The following is a 17,653-nucleotide window of genomic DNA, read 5'->3' as shown; positions in this document are numbered from 1 at the left end:
CACATTACAACTAATATATGCTAATAAGATATACCAGAAAAGGGTCCAACATTTCAGTTACAAATACAGACAATAAGGAAAGTGATATACTATAATATATAATAGCCCGATGTAACTCCTTACATGCTTTTTCTTCGTCTTCACTATCAGAGAGCACAGCAGCCTTCCGCTTTGTTACTTTCTCCTCATCCCCCTCCTTTTCCTCATCTTCATCACTATCTATTTTCTGCCTTTTCGGCTCTTCCTCCTCACTGTCCGAGCTGTGGAGTCTTTTTCTGTCTGTACGGCCCGCTGACTCATTCTGCACTGCCGAACCTTCTCTCTTGTTCTCTCCCTCACTATCATCTGACTCGGGCTTGTCTTTGTGTCTGGAGGCATCCTCAGCTTCCGAATCACTAGCAGGTCCTTTCTGAGGCTCCTCGCTTTCCGAGTCGCTGACTCTGGGTTTGGGGAGCTCCTCACTTTCCGAGTCACTGGCCTGTGGCCTTGGAGGCTCCTCACTTTCCGAGTCGCTGACTCTGGGTTTGGGGAGCTCCTCACTTTCCGAGTCACTGGCCTGTGGCCTTGAAGGATCCTCACTTTCTGAATCGCTGATCCGAGGTTTGGGGAGCTCCTCACTTTCTGAATCGCTGATCCGAGGTTTGGGAGGCTCCTCATTTTCTGAGTCACTGGCCTGGGGTCTTGGGGGATCTTCGCTGTCAGATTCGCTGACCTGAGGCTGCAGAGTGTCCTCGGCTTCAGAGTCACTGGCAGCATGTTTTCTAGCCTCTTCCTTTTCTGAGTCACTTGCATGCCCATTAAGAAGCTCTTCGTTTTCAGAGTTGCTCCCATGCTGGTCGACATCTTCATTTTCAGAATCACTGGCAGGAGACTCTGCATGCTCCTCAGATTCAGAGTCACTGTCCTTTGGCCTGTGAAGTTCCTCACTTTCCGAGTCACTGGCATTAAGATTGGAGGGCTTATCATTCTCAGAGTCTGTTCCATTATGTCTCTTGTTCAAGCCATCTTCTCGATCACTAGTTTCATTCTGAAAACATAAGGAAAAATTAGCACTATCAAAAAAAAAAAAAGGTAGTGCAACCTTAAAATTTTTCAGCAATTTTTTTTTTTTAAATGTAGGAATATGTGTATACTTAAAGGTGTTTGTTCATCCTATACCAATAAAGAAAGATCACTTTAAGGCCAGTCTGTGAAATGGATTGACATAGTCTGGTTCCCAAAGAGAAGTAAATCTGTAAAGCATACACCTATATGTAGAGGTCTCTATTTTTAAAATCAGAGCCTTAACTCCTCATATAATTCTAGTTACCCATAGAAATATAAGCAAACATACAACCAAGTTTTTCACAAAAGTATAATCCCGAGTTTTATAAAATTGGCGTTATTTTAAGGAAAAAAGCTTTAATATAAAAACTTTAATTATTCAAATAGTCAAATGGTATATATTCATTCACCCATGAAAATCTCAACAAACTAAAAGCCAGCATTACACCTGGCTGTTTCCTGTTGGTTCACTTTCTCTTCATAACAAGAAAACAGGCTTCCATGTAAACAGAGGATGTGTGTACACCTGTCAGCACTCAGGCTGAGGCAGGAGGGATGTGAGCTTGAGGCCTGCCTGGGCGATGAAGTAAGAGATCCAGTGTCAAAAAAAAAGAGAGGAAAAAAGATTAAAGGGGCGGGGATGAATGAGAAGGGATGGTAGAGGAAGGAATATGGGGAGGGATAACTCATACTTAAGGCTTTTTGAAAAAGTTATATGGAAACCTACTACTGCAGAAGCTTCCTAGAATTACACACTTACAAAGAAGAGTTTAAATGGAACTAGTATATAACAGTGTGACAATACCCTAACTACATACCACATGCTACCAAATAAAAACCCAGTACCTTTGCCCTCTGGAGCTCTCCCACTGTGTATAAGCCTGTATTTAAGACCTCCTCCCTCCTTCAATAAACAGCAGTTGGCATTCAAAAAAAAAAGAAGAAGAAGAAGAGGGGGTCAAGAACATGATGGGGAAACCCACAGAGACAGCTGACCGGTGCTAGTTGGAGCTCACTGACTCTGGACTGACAGCTCGGGAACCTGCATGGGACTGAACTAGGCCCACTGAATGTGGGTGACAGTTGTGTGGCTTGATCTGTTTGTGGGGTCCCTGGCAGCAGGACCAGGACTTATCCCAGGTGCATGAACTGACTTTTTGGAACCTATTCCCTGTGGTGGGATACCTTGCTCAGCCTTGATACAATGGGGAGGGGCTAGGTTCTCCTTCAACTTGGTATGCCAGACTTTATTGACTACCATGGGAGGCCTTACCCACTCTGAGGAGTGGATGGGGGCAGAGTGGGAGGGAGAGGAGGAGGTGGGAGAAGGAGAGGGAGGGGGAACTGGGTTGATATGTAAAATGAAAAAAATTTTAATAAATAAGTATATTTAAATACAAAAAGAAACCCAGTACCAAGAACAGGATTTCCTTTTTTTTTTTTTTAAGATTTATTTATTTATTATGTATACAGTGAGTGTTCAGCCTGCAGACCAGAAGAGGGCACCAGATCTCTCATTGTAGATGGTTGTGAGCCACCGTGTGGTTGCTGGGAACTGAACTCAGGACCTCTGGAAGAACAGCCAGTACTCTTAACCTCTGAGCCATCTCTCCAGCCCTAGGATTTCTTTTTTAATAACTCTTTCAAAATAAAGTCCAAGCCAGTCATGGTGGAACATACTTGAAATCCCAAAACTAAGGGGGTAAAGGAGAGCCACACATTCAAGGCTAGTCAGGGATATACAGTGAAGAACAGGCTAGCCAGAGCTACATAGCAAGACTTCAGAGAGACAAACGATATGTTAGTTACTTCTGTTGTGATTCCAGCACCACCATCTTCAGCAGGCATGCATGCAAGTACCTGGAGCGGTACCTGAGTGCTCACATCTCTGCCCACAAACAGGAAGCAAAGAGCTCTAACTCGAAACGGCACAAGACTTATGAAGCCTCAAAACCTACCCCCAGTGACATACTGCCTCCAAGAAGGCCATACCGTCTACTTCTTCCCAAATGGCCATCAACTGAGCACCAAGTGTTGAAGACAGTTATAGAGGACCACCATAAGTCAAAACACAATAGACGCAGAGAGAAACAGGGTTCAAGGTACAAGCGTGATATATACATCATATAAAAATGATGAAAAGATAAAAATTAAACATGCCAAAAACAAGTATTTTAAGATTTAGAGTAGTCTACGGCTTCAACTTTATTTTTAGAACCTCAATTTCCAATAAAATATTCTGCCCTAAAAAGTGTAAGGAGAAGCTCAGTAGTATGGCTCAATGGGAAGGGCACTTGCTACCAAGCCTAGTAACTTTTGAGTTTGGTCCCCACAATCCACATGGTAGGAGAGAATTGACTTCTCCAAGTTGTCCTCTTGTCCTCTAACCTACAGATACCTACACACACACACCACCACCACCACCACCAATAACAACAACAACAACACCCCCCAAAAGAGTCAAGAGAGCTAGGTCTTAAAGTGCACAGATGTAGCAGTTGGCACCACAGGACATTAAGTCAAAATTAACATGCTACAGGTTATTTCAAAATAAAGATAATTGGGTCTTTCCCCTGAAGTACCACCAATAGTGTGACATGGCTCTAACTACTAAACCCTAAACTTCAACGTGTAAAAAACAAACAAACCAGGGTTGGTGATTTAGCTCAGTGGTAGAGCACTTGCCTAGCAAGCCCAAGGCCCTGGGTTCGGTCCTCAGCTCCGAATAAACAAGCAAACAAACAAAAATCTAAGTTTTAGTTGTATATGGTAGCATGTACCTTTAATCACAGAATTCAGGAAGCAGAGGTAGGTGGTGAGTTTGAGGCCATCTAGGGCTACATATGGAGATTGGGAGAGGGGGGAAATAAATAAATAAAAAGCCTAAAATTTAAACCTCAGAGAGACAAGCTAACTGGCCCAAGCAAGTAGGATGTGACTTAACTCACATCTGTTAACAGGCAACACAGAAGCACTAGGAGACAACATGAGCGGGGTAGCCCTCCCAAAGTGTATCTGCTACCCTCTAACCTGGATTTCCTAACACATGGGATATGCACTGCAAAATAAGCAACTATTACAAGGATACTAACTGTGAAACATGAATTCCCATCATTTTAAAATTTTACTTTTTTTTTTTTTTTTTTGAAACAGGATTTCACTATGTAGCTCTGGCTGTCCTGGAACTTGCTATGTTGACCAGGCTGGCCTTAAGCTCAGAGATGCTTCTGCTGTCTCTGCCTCCCAAGTGTTAAGATTAAAGGTGTGCTCCACCACACTTGGCTCTTATCATTTTTAGCTTCATAAACACCTGGGCACTCATCCATTATGTGGCATGAAGGGGGGGGGGGGAGAACAATAGCCCCAGCCAAGAAAGCTAGTTCTGGCCACATAAGCACACAGCACATCTTCTATCTCAGAACCTGGAAGGCAGAATCACTCAGACCTCTGTGAGCTTATGGCCAGCATTATCTAAATAGTGGAGTTCTAGGCTAGCCAGAGCTACATGGTGAGACCCTGTCTCAAAACAAACAAAACCAAAAGGAAAATAGAGAAGAACTAGTAAGCAGACTCAAGCAGAGGGTAAAGACATTAGAGAATTTGAGAAGAGTGTATTAAAAATTATATAGCTAAAAGGGTTGAAAGTTACTAAAATACTTTAAACTTTTGGTCTATTTTTAGCAATCAAACTGAAAACTTAAACTTTTCTTTTAATAGAAATCAGAAACAAGTATAAGAACATTACAAATTGTCACCAAAGTTTCTTTCTTCCTTTTTTGATTTTTGAGACAGGTTTTCTCTGTGTAACAGCCCTGGCTGTCCTGGAACTCACTTTGTAGAAAAGGCTGGCTTTGAACTCACAGAGATCTGCCTGTCTCTCCCTCTTGAGTGTACTGGGATTAAATGTATACACCACCACTGCCTGGCCAAAATTTCTTAAAACACAACCCACTACCCCCTACCCCAACCCCAACCAGGGCCAAGTATCTCAGACTGGCCTCAAATTTACTATGTAGCTAGATGACCTTGAACTTCTAATTCTTCCTGATTCTACCTCCTGAAAAGTGGGATTACAATCCAGTTTATACAGTAAGGAATTGTACTCCTAAGAACTGGAGGGGATTATAATGTTCTAGGCAAGCACTCTATCAATTGAGGTACATCCCTAGACGAAATGTCATTTTTTTATAAGATCTTTATTGTCAGATAATTTACATAGTATGCAATTTTCCTGTTTGCACAAATTTGAAAGACTTCAGTCCAGCATCCTCATAGGCCCAAGACACCATCACCACTGCCGTTTATTCAAGGAGGGAAGAGGTCTTAAATGCAGGCTTACAGCACAATGGGAGAACCCCGGAGGGCAGAAGTTCACTTCTGATGTTTTACAATTTTGCATCTAAGCTGCTAACACCAATGTAGGATACAAAGACAAGGAACTTCCCTTAAGCATTCAGGAGGGTGGAATTAGCATAGGGAGGATATCAAGGTCAGCAAACAAGGCAACAGTTACCCAAAACGGGTGGGGGGGTGTCAGAGCCCTACAGCGCCCCCCCCTTTTACTAAAAAATGAGCTTCTGACTTAGGTTGCGTGGACGTCAGCAGGTCACCTTACCTGTCATGGAGACATCTGTCCAAAATGTCATCTTTTTAACAAGCAAAAAATCACCACTTAGAAATGTCAGAAAACTGAGCACTTAATGATCTTAGGAAGCTTTAGAAATGTCTGGATCTCAAGTTTTCTTTGCAACCATTCATACTGCAGTTATAAATAGCTATTGGTTATCTATCATAACCATCTTGTTCATTTCAGCATTCAAATAACAATCACGCTGTTACAGACTAGGTCCACAGTACATAGCAGAAATAAGCGACCTTTCAGTTGTGAGCCTTAGCCTTTAACTGCTGAGTCACCTCTCAGCCTGAATTAACATTCTTAAAGTGAAAAGAAAACAGCTGTAAAGCAATGACTTGTAATATGAGGGGAGGGAAAGGAAACAAAAAGAAGGGGAGACTTTATTAAATACCACAATTCTATTAATCCAATGTAAGCTCCCAGGGAGAATTGCAATGTTTTAAAATTTCAAGTTTTACCAGTCAGGCGGTGGTGGCATACGCCTTTTATCCCAGCACGAGCGCCTGGTGCCTGCAGAGCTAGAAGAGGGCATCAGATCCCCTGGAACTGGAGTTATAGGCAGCTGTGAGCCATCATGTGGGTCCTAGGGAATAGAACCTGTGTCCTCTATAAGAGCAATAAGTGCTCTAAATCACTGAGCCATCTCTCTAGACACCCATTTTGACAACATTTTATAGAATTCATAGAACAGTACTTGTATAAAGGCCCACACAAGGGAGCCAGGGAGATGGCCCAATGGTTAAAAGCACTTCCAGAAGATGTAGGTTCAGTTCCTAGCACTCACACGGTGGCTCACAACTATCTGTAACTCCAATTTCAGGAGATCTGATGCTCTCTTCTGGCCTCCAAGGGCACTGCATACATGTGGTGCAAAAACATATATGGAAGTTGAACATTCATACACATAAAATTAAAAAATAAATTTTTAGGGCCAGGCGATGATGGCACATGCCTTTAATCCCAGCACTTGGGAGGCAGAGCCAGTCAGATCTCTGTGGGTTCGAGGCCAGCCTGATCTACAGAGTGAGATCCAGGAAAGGCACCAAAACTACACAGAGAAACCCTGCCTCGGGAAAAAAAAAAAAATTAAGCTTGGTGATGGCACAAACCTTTAATCCCGGCACTTGGAAAGAGGCAGATGGATCTCAATGGTTTGAGGGCAAACTGTTCTACAGAGCAAGTTCCAGGCTAGCAATATAGTGAGACTGTTTCAAATACAAAGTTCACTCAAACCTGCCAGGGAGCATATAATTTGAAAATATCTGGGTTTTTTCAGAAAACCATTAAGATGGATCTACAAGAGTTTCAAACAGCAGTAACTACCCTGTGTCCTCATTCACACCTCAGAATGGGCCAGGTGAGGTCAATGACCTTCAGCCAGGAATCTCCAGTCTCCTCTCAATCAAGCAAAAAGTAAATCTTATGGTGGAGATGGTAACTAAGGCTATTTTCACAGAAACCTGTGGCCACTCCATGTTGCGGTCAGACCAATCTGGTCACCACTAATTAAATCCCACTGACTGGCTGATAACTGCTGCTACTGATATGCTCTCCTCAACTCTCAAATGTCGATGGTTAGGAAGGTTTGGGGCCCAACATTGAATGGGGAGGCACATGAGCATTAATGACACCAGACCCTTTATTTCCTGTCAAATGTTTGTAGAGATCATTTTTAATATGGAAAGGTCCTGAGAGCCAGAAAAAGAAGTAGACAAGGACCTCCAGAAGGCACTAAACTTTGCTGAACCCCCAGTGAAAGCAGTGGGATCAAATTTAAAGTCTCTGGGAAAAGGTCTCCAGGGCAAACAGAACATGAAACTCCTAAATTCAGCAAGAGGCCAGAGTCTGCAATACCTGAACCAAGACCACTTTCTTTCCAATCTCAAAGCTTATGATTCTAACATAGAGATTCTATTCTAGACCATCCAATTACATATTCAGGCCCTCCTACCCCCATCCTCAGTGGGACAGCTTTCTTTCTAGAGAAAGTAAGATATCCTGCCTTAAGATGACTTTGTGGACGCTAAATCCTGGGTGAATGCATTCCAGATCAGGGGTCCTATCTTCTGTCTCATCCTTAATCAAAGGTCATACCTTTGGCACAACGGTTAGAAAATACAAGGGCTCTTCTCGCTCTTCCCCCAGCTTAAGAATATGACAATGAGCTACCTCATCCCTGCCTCTTGCTGAGAGCTCAGCTTCCATAGCTGTGGTGTCAGCCAGTGAAAATGGTGAATTTTCCCACCACTAGTTCCAGAGTCCTAGAGAAAACATAGGCTTAAACTAAATCACTCCTGGTCACTTCCAAAGAAATGGACTTCATATATGACCAGACTTGAGGAAATTGTGGCAGAAGGCACTGGGAAGGGATTCAGACAGAGGCTACACTACCTACACTACAGGCCAGTTAGTTTGTAGGACAGCACCAGGGACTACATCCAGGGAGAGGGGCTAGAGCGATAAGAGAACTGGTGCTCTACCAGAGGACCTGCGTTTGACTGGCTCAGAACTCCAATTCCAAGGGATTCCATACACTCTTCTGGCTCTGCAGGTACTAGGAATGCATCTGGTGCTCAGGCACACATGCAGGCAAACACACATAAATAATAACAAAAAGAGACAGCTAGGAGTAGTCATTCTGGGATCACACTGTTCTTAGAAACTATTCATTCCAAAGAGCCAGAATTAGGTGGGATTATTTTACAAAGCAATATATGCCACAATGCATTATTCAAAACAGTGTAAACAAGGAAGTTCAGTAGGCTGGTGTGGTGAAGGAAAAAAGGAGCTTTGACCCTCTACATGCCAACAGTTAGAGGATCACTGAATAAGCACTCAACAACCAGAGTACACACTGCAAAAGTGAAGAAACTAACAGTACCTTGTGGATATGTACTATGTAGCTCGGTCATATTTCCCGAACACAGCATTCCAACTGTATAGGTATGGAAAGTAGTCTAGCAACCACTGAAAGCATAGAGAACAAAGTGCCTACTACACAAAAAGTATTCCTTAGAAAGAATTATTTTTGAGATGGGGAACTGGCTAGTAGCCCAGGCTAACCTTCAAACTTACAGCAATCCTCCTCATTTCCAAAGTGCTCGAATTTCAGGCATGAGCCACCATGCCTGGCTTGCTATTTTAAATATGTTACTTTTTGGTGCTGAAACTCTAAGCCAAGGTTTCACACATGGCAAGAATACACACCACCACTAAGCTATCCCCATCACTTATATCATTTATAATAAGCAATGTGAGCATCCTTGATGGCAGGAATGAGGGAAAGAGTCCTGGAATCAATTTCCATGGACAAAGGGATAACTGTACTGTTATATCCATATTATGAAATCATTAAAATTACACTCGGTAAGATTTTCTTAATGACATAGAGAAATACTTAATATGCAATCTTAAGCAAAGAGATAATATACAGACACAAAATGTACATAAAATCTTAAGTAACTTAAAAGTACTTAAGTAACTTATGTGCACAAGAAGGGGGCTAATATGCAGGAGAAATAATCACAAAAACAAAATCTCTACAGGTCACTTCTGAGACAGTAGCATGTTGATCTTAATTTCTTCTTTAAAATGATTTAATTTCCAAGTTTTTCCCATGTGCATTTACTTATTTAGGATAATACGTACTAGTACAGATAAGCAGTTGTCACTGTTTACTACTAAGTATGAGGTTGAGAATAGCCACCTTGACAGGTTCTAAGCTGACACAGTTAATACTGTCCCCCAAGGTAGAAACTTAAAACACCACATGATAGGGGTGTGTGTGTGTGTGTGTGTGTGTGTGTGTGTGTGTGTGTGTGTGTGTGTGTGTAGGTGAACACATACACTCCTGTAAAGGCCAGAAAAGGATCCCAGATTCCTTGAAGCTAGAGGCACACCTGACAAGGGTACTGCCACCTGAACTTGGGTCCTTTAGAAGAGCAGCAGGTTCTTTTAACCACTGAGCCATCTTCTCAGTCCCTATACTATCAATAATTCTTACCTGTCATTAATTTAAAATAGAACTTAACTTATTTAATAGTCTCTAAAACACTGAATGACATCAAAATACCTAAATAACAAACCGTTCTAGAACTTGTAATTTGCTCTGTGACCTCCCATGTCCCTTAGAGATTACAATCCCTACACTTGCTCTTGATGTCCCTTGAGGACTTTAAACATACTATCACTGGTGGTCAGTGGCAGGAATGTTCTTCCTCTAGAGACACATGCCTACCTGGCTATTTCCTTGGCCTCCTTCCCCAACCATTCCCTTTAAATAGATCTCCTTTGTAATAAGGCCTACATGGACCTACTCAACATGGAAGACTACCTTCCACTTTTGTACCCTACATTGCTCTAATTCTGTTCTATTTGTCACTTTCTAACAAACTATACAATTTATGTATACATACACGTTATATACATATAAAGTACACATATATAGTTTAATGTCTCTTTCTATTAGAAAATAAGCCCAATGAGATTTTTGACTTTTAGTGATGTGTATGTCCAAAGCACCTTTAAAAAAAAGCATGACACACAGCAAGTGCTCAACAAATTAAGTTCAATGTATACATGAATGGTGTTAATGTATAAACTGAAAAATTACATGACTGTAATGAGAATCAATACAATTTCTAAGACATATCTACTACGTAAAATTAGACAATTTTCTATGCTTATGTAACAAAAAATGTCAGTCATAAAATTCTTAGAAAATACATCCACCTTTATCATTCCTATTTTAGTGTACATCTACTGAAGACTTATACTGATTTATTGGAAAGGTACAATTTTTTGTTGTTAATACTGAGAGGCTATATGACTAGAAAGGTATATTAAGTAGTTTCAAAAATATTTAGGACAAATGTTAAAATGTATATAAAATTCACCACTATTTGGTTACTAAACTAAAACAGCTTCTAAAACTACTTTTGCCATAAGTACAGTTGTACATGCCTGTAATCCCAGCTACACGGACTAAAGCAGAAGAATCAAAAAGTTCACGACCAGCTTGGGTTACATAAAGAGAGTTCAAGGCTCTACCCAGGCAATTTAGTAAGATTCTGCCTTAAAAGTAAAAATAGGGTTGGTATGAGATGGCTCCATGGGTAAAGGCATTCATTTGCCACAACCTAAATTCGATCCTCAGATTCCACTTGGTGGAAGGAGAGAACTAACTCCTGCAAGTTGCCCTCAGACCTCCACACCATGGCGTGCCCAGCCCTCACCCCTACATGAATATAATGAAAAATAAAAAGGTAACTCAGTGGTAGTGTTTACTTTCCTAGCAGATGCAAAGCTCTGGGTTTAATCCCAAGCAACACAATAACAAAACAAAACAAACACAGCAAAACAGTACATCTGAGTTACAGCCCTAAACCTTGCCAAAGATCCAACAAGTCTAATTCCTGACACAAACTTTAATAAATGTTATCTTCCCTGACTATTTCAAGTGGTACTGTTGACTGCAAATGCTTACTGCCCTTGTCTGATATTATTTAGGGATGGTGAAGCCTACTAATAGATCAGACTCTGAATAAAGAGGCAGAGTTGAAAACTGCCCAGTATTTAAAATCTGACCCACCACAACTTTTCCCGTTGTGACCAGACCATCCTTATTCATTTGAAAATAATCTTCCTTTACTTTCAGGGTTGAAAGCCTAAAGGCTGAGGCAATCTCTAAAACTCCCAAGTAAAATAGGTACCATAAAAACATAAGGAAAAGCCTCCCCCAAAGACACTGTACCTCTGAATGCCGGTCTATACTTCCAGTGTCGGATCCGGAGTGCTGCTCATTTACATCATCCTCACCATCTGATCCTGAATCCCGCTCGTCCTGTACTGGGGTAGCACCACCATCATCTGCTTAAACACAAAACAAAACCCCACTTAGGGTGTAAGATAGATGATATCTATAATAATGTTTATGATTACAGTTAAAATGAACATCCACAGTTAAGATGACCACACCTAATATAAAAGCCAAAAGTTACTACTATTGAAGAAGCATAGCTAATGAAGCAAATGTTCTGAAGAAAACAATAGAATACTCACATAAATACCAACAACTATTACCATGTAATGCGGCACATAGGGCAGTGAAAATATTTCATAAAGGCAAAGCCTAGAAAAACCACTAAATGCCAAGTCAAAATCATCTAAATAAGAGTTTCAATTTTTTATTGTCTATCTTTCCAGGGCACTGACCATGCTCTAATGTACTATATGACTTAACAAGTTATTCTGTTTACTATGGACTTTTTTTGATCCATAACTGAATCTCTGGAGGCCAGAATACTGTCTGTTACATGGTATACAGGAAGTGCTTATTTATAAAGGGAGAGCACAAGGAACTTTAGCCCAGAAATACTGAAAATGCAATTAATTATAAACTATAATTTTATAGAATAAATAGTTAAATAAGAACTGTCACCTAACCTCAACCAATACCTCAAAAATACAAAGTAAAAGTATCGGAGAGGTATTAGGGATACTGAAAGACATGACTTGAGCAGTTTAAGAAATAAGTAAATAAATAAATAAAAATTAAATGAAACAGTCAACTAAAAGAAAGCCAAAACTGTAGTATAAAAATGGATGACTTTCATACTGATGAGATATTCTATTCACCTAAAGGGTAAAGTTTATTGCTGGGCATGGCCCAGGCCTCTAATCCCAGTGCTGGGGAGGTGGAGACAGAGGCAGGAGGATCTCTGTGATTTTGAGGCCAGTCTGGCCTACAGAACAAGTTCCAGGACAGCCAAGGCTGCAACAGAGAAAACCTGTCTTGAAAAACAAACAAACAAAAAGCCAGACATGAAAAATAAAAATAAATAAAACAGCTAAAAACACACCTTTAATCCTAGCATTAGGGAGGTGGAGGCAGGCTGATCTCTGACTCTGAGGATTCCAGGCCAGCCTGGTCTACAAAGTGAGTTTCAGGCCAGCCAGGGCTACAGTGTTAGACTGTCTCAAAAAAAACAAAAACAAATCAACAACCACCAAAACAACTAAAAGGATGGTGTATTAGGGAACTTCTATCTTTTGACTACCTCAATTTTTCTTCTAACACGACCTACGTACGAACCACATTACACCGAATTGTTTAAACTTCATTTTAAAATGCCAATGAACTGAAAAATATTTTGAAAACGTGAAAAAATGTTCTAAGCAAAACAGCAGTGGAGGTCCAGGATGACAGAGTCTTTTTGTCATCACTGTTAGGTCCTTAGCAATTGCAGTCAAAACAGAAAACAGCTTAATTCTTAACCATCTACTGCAGTACTTTTTTTTTCGATACAGAAAAAAATCCAAAAGAAATCAGCACACAGCTGTTTAACCCAGGCAGGCCCTTGCCTGCTTCATCTTTACACCTAACGTGCCCCAGCATAAGTGGAGCCGATTTAGTGCAGAAGGCACGAATGTCACTCTAAGTACCGGGGACTCTCCCTTTGCTTTAAAATACGTCTGTACACTTAAAGAGCCTGCGCTTTCTTCCCGGGAAGCCAGTATTAAAGGAGAAATTAAACCAGCCCTAACTGATCGATCAAGAGTCTAGGAAGGATCCCCGCCCCCCATCGAGCAGTTCCTTAGGATCCTGGAAAAAACTCATCTCCTGACAATCCCCTTAAAAGGACAGACCTCTTCCCTGGTGGATAGACGCGACAACTTGAGCGAGAATCCTTCGTGAACCGGGAAGACAGATTCCCTCAAGACTTCCCTCTCCGAGGCTCCAGCTCCCGCCCCGGCTCGCCGGGACACCAGAGGAGGCAGGAGGGGGGACATGCTCCCCCGGGTCCTCTGCCCTCCTGGCTGGGGCGCGAGGCCAAGCCGCAGCGCGGTCCTACCCGTCCCGACCCACCTGACTGGTCACCGCCGTAGTACTCCGAGTCCATGGCAGGCGGGCTCTCGGCGGGGAGTGTCCGCGACACGCGCCGCCCCCGTCACGTCCTTCCTGGCGGGGTGACCTCCCTCGGCGGCGCCGCGCTGCTGCCTGGTCCCAGAGTCCGGAGACGTGGGCAGCGGCAGGCAAAGACGCTTCGCCCTGGAAACCCCAGCTATCAGAAAGGGCCGTACCTCACAGGCCGGCAAAGTGAAGCTCCGCGCGCAACTTCCCAGAAGCACCTCTGGGGCCAAAATGGCGTCTGCCCACGACCCTCACGGAGACGCAACGCGCAGGCGCCGTCACCCTTCCGTCGGCCAATCAGAAGGTGCTATGGTAATATGACGCCATGGCACCGTCCGGAAGGAGACTGCTGGGAGAATTGAGTGGGAGCGGGAAGTTCGGCTTGTAGTTACATACCTACCGCGAGCCAGATTTGGTCTGTCTCCCTTAGGAGTAATGTTACGCGCTTGGTTCTGTGTCCGAGCTTGCTTTGAGGAACATTTGAGTTTCTGCGGAAAATGAAAACTCGCTAAAATTACGTTTTAACATTCGGCCAGTTCCAATTCCCGCCCTTGGTTTAGAAGGAAAGTAGCGCGTTGTTCTCTGGGACTTGTAGTTAAAAGGTTAGGGAGCGCTGATGAATTACTATAGGAAGCTCTCAAAAGCGTCTTTCCTGTGCAGGGTCTCGGGTTGGATTCCCTTCGCCAAGAAAGTTAAAAATTGGATGAAAGGAAGTCATAACATAAGATGATTGGTACTTATAAAACGTTTCATTCCCTTTCTTTACAAAATAACTAAGTTGCAACTGAAAAACCTTTGTCTTAAGAGCCCCTTGATAACTGGGCAGTGATGGCACACACCTTTAATTCCAGCATGGCAGAGGAGCCGGATCTCTGAGTTCAAGCCCAGCCTGGTCTACCGAGTGAGTTCCATGACAGCTAGGGTTACACAGAGAAAGCCTCTCTTGAAATACCGCCGCCGCCGCCGCCACCACCACCACCACCACCACCCCAAAAAAACCCAAAACCTGGTAGAACCTTGTTGAAGAAGCAAGTAGCTACTCAAGAATCTTCGTGCTCATCTGGTTCCAGGACTCTGAGTAACCTGTTGGTAGTCCTCAGTCGGGAAGAATTGAATGGTGGTTGAGGAAGTAATGGCTTCTCCTTGACGCACAAGGATTGGAAATTAGATCTATCATGAGAACGGGCTCATAAAATAAAAAGGGTTATTCATGTTCCACAAGTCTGATGGGGAGTCTCTGGCTTGTGATTTTTTTTTTTTTTAAGCTGTCTGGCATTCTTAGATGCCTGATAAATCTGTGAAGAAGTAATATCCCTCCCCTAATATAGCACAGATCCCTCCCTTCTCTGTGGTAATGAGACTTAATCCCCATCTACTTTGTAATACCATGGCTGCCAGGGAGTCCAACTGAGTCTGGCATTTTTTTCAATGTTGTCCTGTACCAGCATCAGATCAACCTTGATCTGTTGAGCAAATTGGCTATGTTGTACTTGTTGAAGTCCAATGGCGCCAGTACTCCCAATAAGAGTGGAAGTAGTATGTCATCCCTTTGGTTCAGATAGGGGTGGGCTGATGGTTTATTTTAGCCCAGGGATGATTATAAAACCTAAAATTAAATATACAACTTGGCACGTGGGGTAATTGATAGGGTGGCAAGAGAAGAGGCCACAGACACATTCAAAATAGGTGCCGTTAGGGACTTTTGAGTTGGACATTAGCAGTTGGTATAGGGGCCACACAATGACTGTAGCCACAGTCTGTGTAGGCCAGGCCTGGAGGTAGGGCTTGGATGTGGGATCCTTGGTTCAAGGGACTTTAGTTAAGCCTGGCCCCAAGTATGTAACTCGTCTTGCTCTCAGGCAGATCCAACAGTCTTTTCCTAGGTCAGGCTAAATCTTAGGGAGCATTTGTGGCTACTATTTATGAGGACAAGCATTTCAAAGAGGGGAGCACTAGAACCCAAGGGGTAGGTTAGCGTTTGGCTAGCTGGGTTTTTCTGAATAGGAATTTTATCATCGAAGAGAGAGATTAAGAATCCAAGGTATAGATGGAGACAGAGACGTCTATAGCTTTTACCTCCAGGGAGAGAGTGGCCTTTGGAGGGAGGTCCTTGCCATCAGCTAGCCATCTGAGGCCAAACTTTTGTTTTCCCCCATTTGTAAGGCCTTTAAACTCTATTGTCCATACGATTCCTTGCTTTTTTCTGGTCTGTGTTCTACTGGATGTCTGGAACATTATTGTTACAACCATTAGGGTTTATCTGGTCCCATCCCTGTCTCAGAACTCTCAAGTATAAAATACTTCCTCCTTTACTCTCAGTCCAAGCTCTGACCCTACCCAACTGCAGCTTCTCCCACCCCCCATTCCCTCCCCTCCCTTTCACCTTTCACCCCCCACAAACAAACAAATAAGCAAAAAAATGTCTCAACCCCCCCCTTTTTTTTTCAAAGACAGAGTCTCTCTACATAACCCTGGAACTCACTGTGTAGACCAGGCTGGCCTTAAACTCACAGAGATCTGCCTACCTCTGCCTCCCGAGTGCTGGGATTAAAGACATTTGTCAGTTCTCAATGAGACTAGTTGGGCAATGGTGGCTCACATCTTTAATCCCAGTATTCAGGCGGCAAAGGCAGGCGGATCTCTGAATTTGAGGGCTGCCTGGTCTGAAGAGCTAGTCCCAGGACAGCCCTGGCTACACAGAAAAATGACAACTTGCACACAGGAAGGGCAGTTTAGTGTCTTTCAGATAGTGCTATAACTTCTTGGCAACTACACAGACCCTAACTGTACTTGTCTCTGAATTCTGTCATGACTCCTATAGAAACACGCAACATCGAAGCTATGCATGGTAGGGTCCCGGGGCCAGGTTCTGGTGTCTGTGAAGACCTGCCCCAGTTCTTTCTGCAGGACTGATCTTGTGCCATTTTTGCCTCCCAGGTGCCTGGTGGTGGGCTCCTACCTCTACTAACTATAATCGAATTCAGTAGCCAGAATCTCCTGTTTGTTTGTGGGGTTGGGGGTTGGGGGGAATTGCAGTTGGGTAAGGTCAGAGCTTGGACTGAGAGTAAAGGAGGAAGTATTTTATACTTGAGAGTTCTGAGGTAGGGATGGGACCAGATAACCCCTAATGGTTGTAACAATAATCAGGTGAAAGATGGCCAGAAGGAGATTCTCTCCCCAACCTTACTGATGGGGGGGGGGGTCATAGACAGCAAGCCCATTAACAGAAGAAAAAGCATAAAACAAGTTAAATCCAGGTTTTTCAGAACATCACTGGTGTGTGTGTGTGTGTGTGTGTGTGTGTGTGTGTGTGTGTGTGTGTTGGGGCGGAGGCAGATAGAGAAAAACTGGATTTGGTCAGAAGTGTATTGGATAAAAGTTCCCTGAAGCCACAACTACTCAATGGCATCTCTGAAAGGAATGTGGTCAGTGACAGGTCCCAGCATCAACTGGACATCATTCTGGTAATCCTTCAGGAAAGATGGGAGGTAAACCTTGGGGCCAGCCACCTGGCTGTTCTGGGATAGAAGGGAACTAAGTGAGTTTTACATAGTTTTCCAGATGGGGCTGCTCTATATGAGGGGGAAGGTCTTTAAAGATGAGGTAGGCATATCCAGGCTGGGAAGCTCTCTAGTCTAGCAGCTGTGGGGGTGAGGAGAATAATTTTGTGGGGCTGAGGTGTGTAGGTTTTTTTGAGGAGAGAGAGCAGATTCTCACAGGGAATGGAGGAAGCTTTTCCCAGTCTAAGTTCAGTTCTAGGGAGAGTTTGATCAGAATTTTCCTAAAGGTTCACCTTTCCAGAGGATTGTGGGTGCTAAGGGGTGTGCTAACTTCCAGGGTATATTAAAAAAGAAGAATGAGGTAGGGGTGTTGGGTGATCACTGCAGTGAATTCTGGACTGTAGTCTGACTGGGTGGAGGTTGGAAGGCCAACCAGGGAAGAATTTCAGAGAGAAGGAGCTGGGAGATGGTGTCTCTTGTTGGAGGTAAGAAAAGCATCCATCCATCCCAGAAAAGTGCTAGCTAGAACCAAGTCATATTTGTGTCTCTACCCGGAGCATT

General features: G+C 43.1%; 1 protein-coding gene across 4 annotated transcripts in view; it reads right to left on the bottom strand.

Annotated features, from left to right (window-relative positions):
- Window positions 1–13,822, bottom strand: part of Iws1 (interacts with SUPT6H, CTD assembly factor 1) — a 42,101-nt gene extending 28,279 nt beyond the window's left edge. For 3 of the 4 annotated variants that reach the window (XM_036204453.1, XM_036204454.1, XM_036204457.1), the window contains exons 1-3: window positions 13,548–13,822; window positions 11,433–11,551; window positions 124–1,027 (exon numbers count right to left, since the gene is read on the bottom strand). In XM_036204453.1, the coding sequence (XP_036060346.1) occupies window positions 124–1,027; window positions 11,433–11,551; window positions 13,548–13,581 (1,057 nt within the window). In that variant the 5' untranslated portion in view covers window positions 13,582–13,822. The remainder of the gene's footprint in view (window positions 1–123; window positions 1,028–11,432; window positions 11,552–13,547) is intronic. The other variant, XM_036204455.1, reaches the window with a different exon arrangement.
- Between the last annotated feature and the right edge of the window lie 3,831 nt (window positions 13,823–17,653).

This window comes from Onychomys torridus, chromosome 13 (assembly GCF_903995425.1).
Source record: "Onychomys torridus chromosome 13, mOncTor1.1, whole genome shotgun sequence".
NCBI lineage: Eukaryota > Metazoa > Chordata > Mammalia > Rodentia > Cricetidae > Onychomys > Onychomys torridus.
Note: the sequence above shows the minus strand (reverse complement) of the source record. Positions and strands in the feature narration are given on the sequence as shown.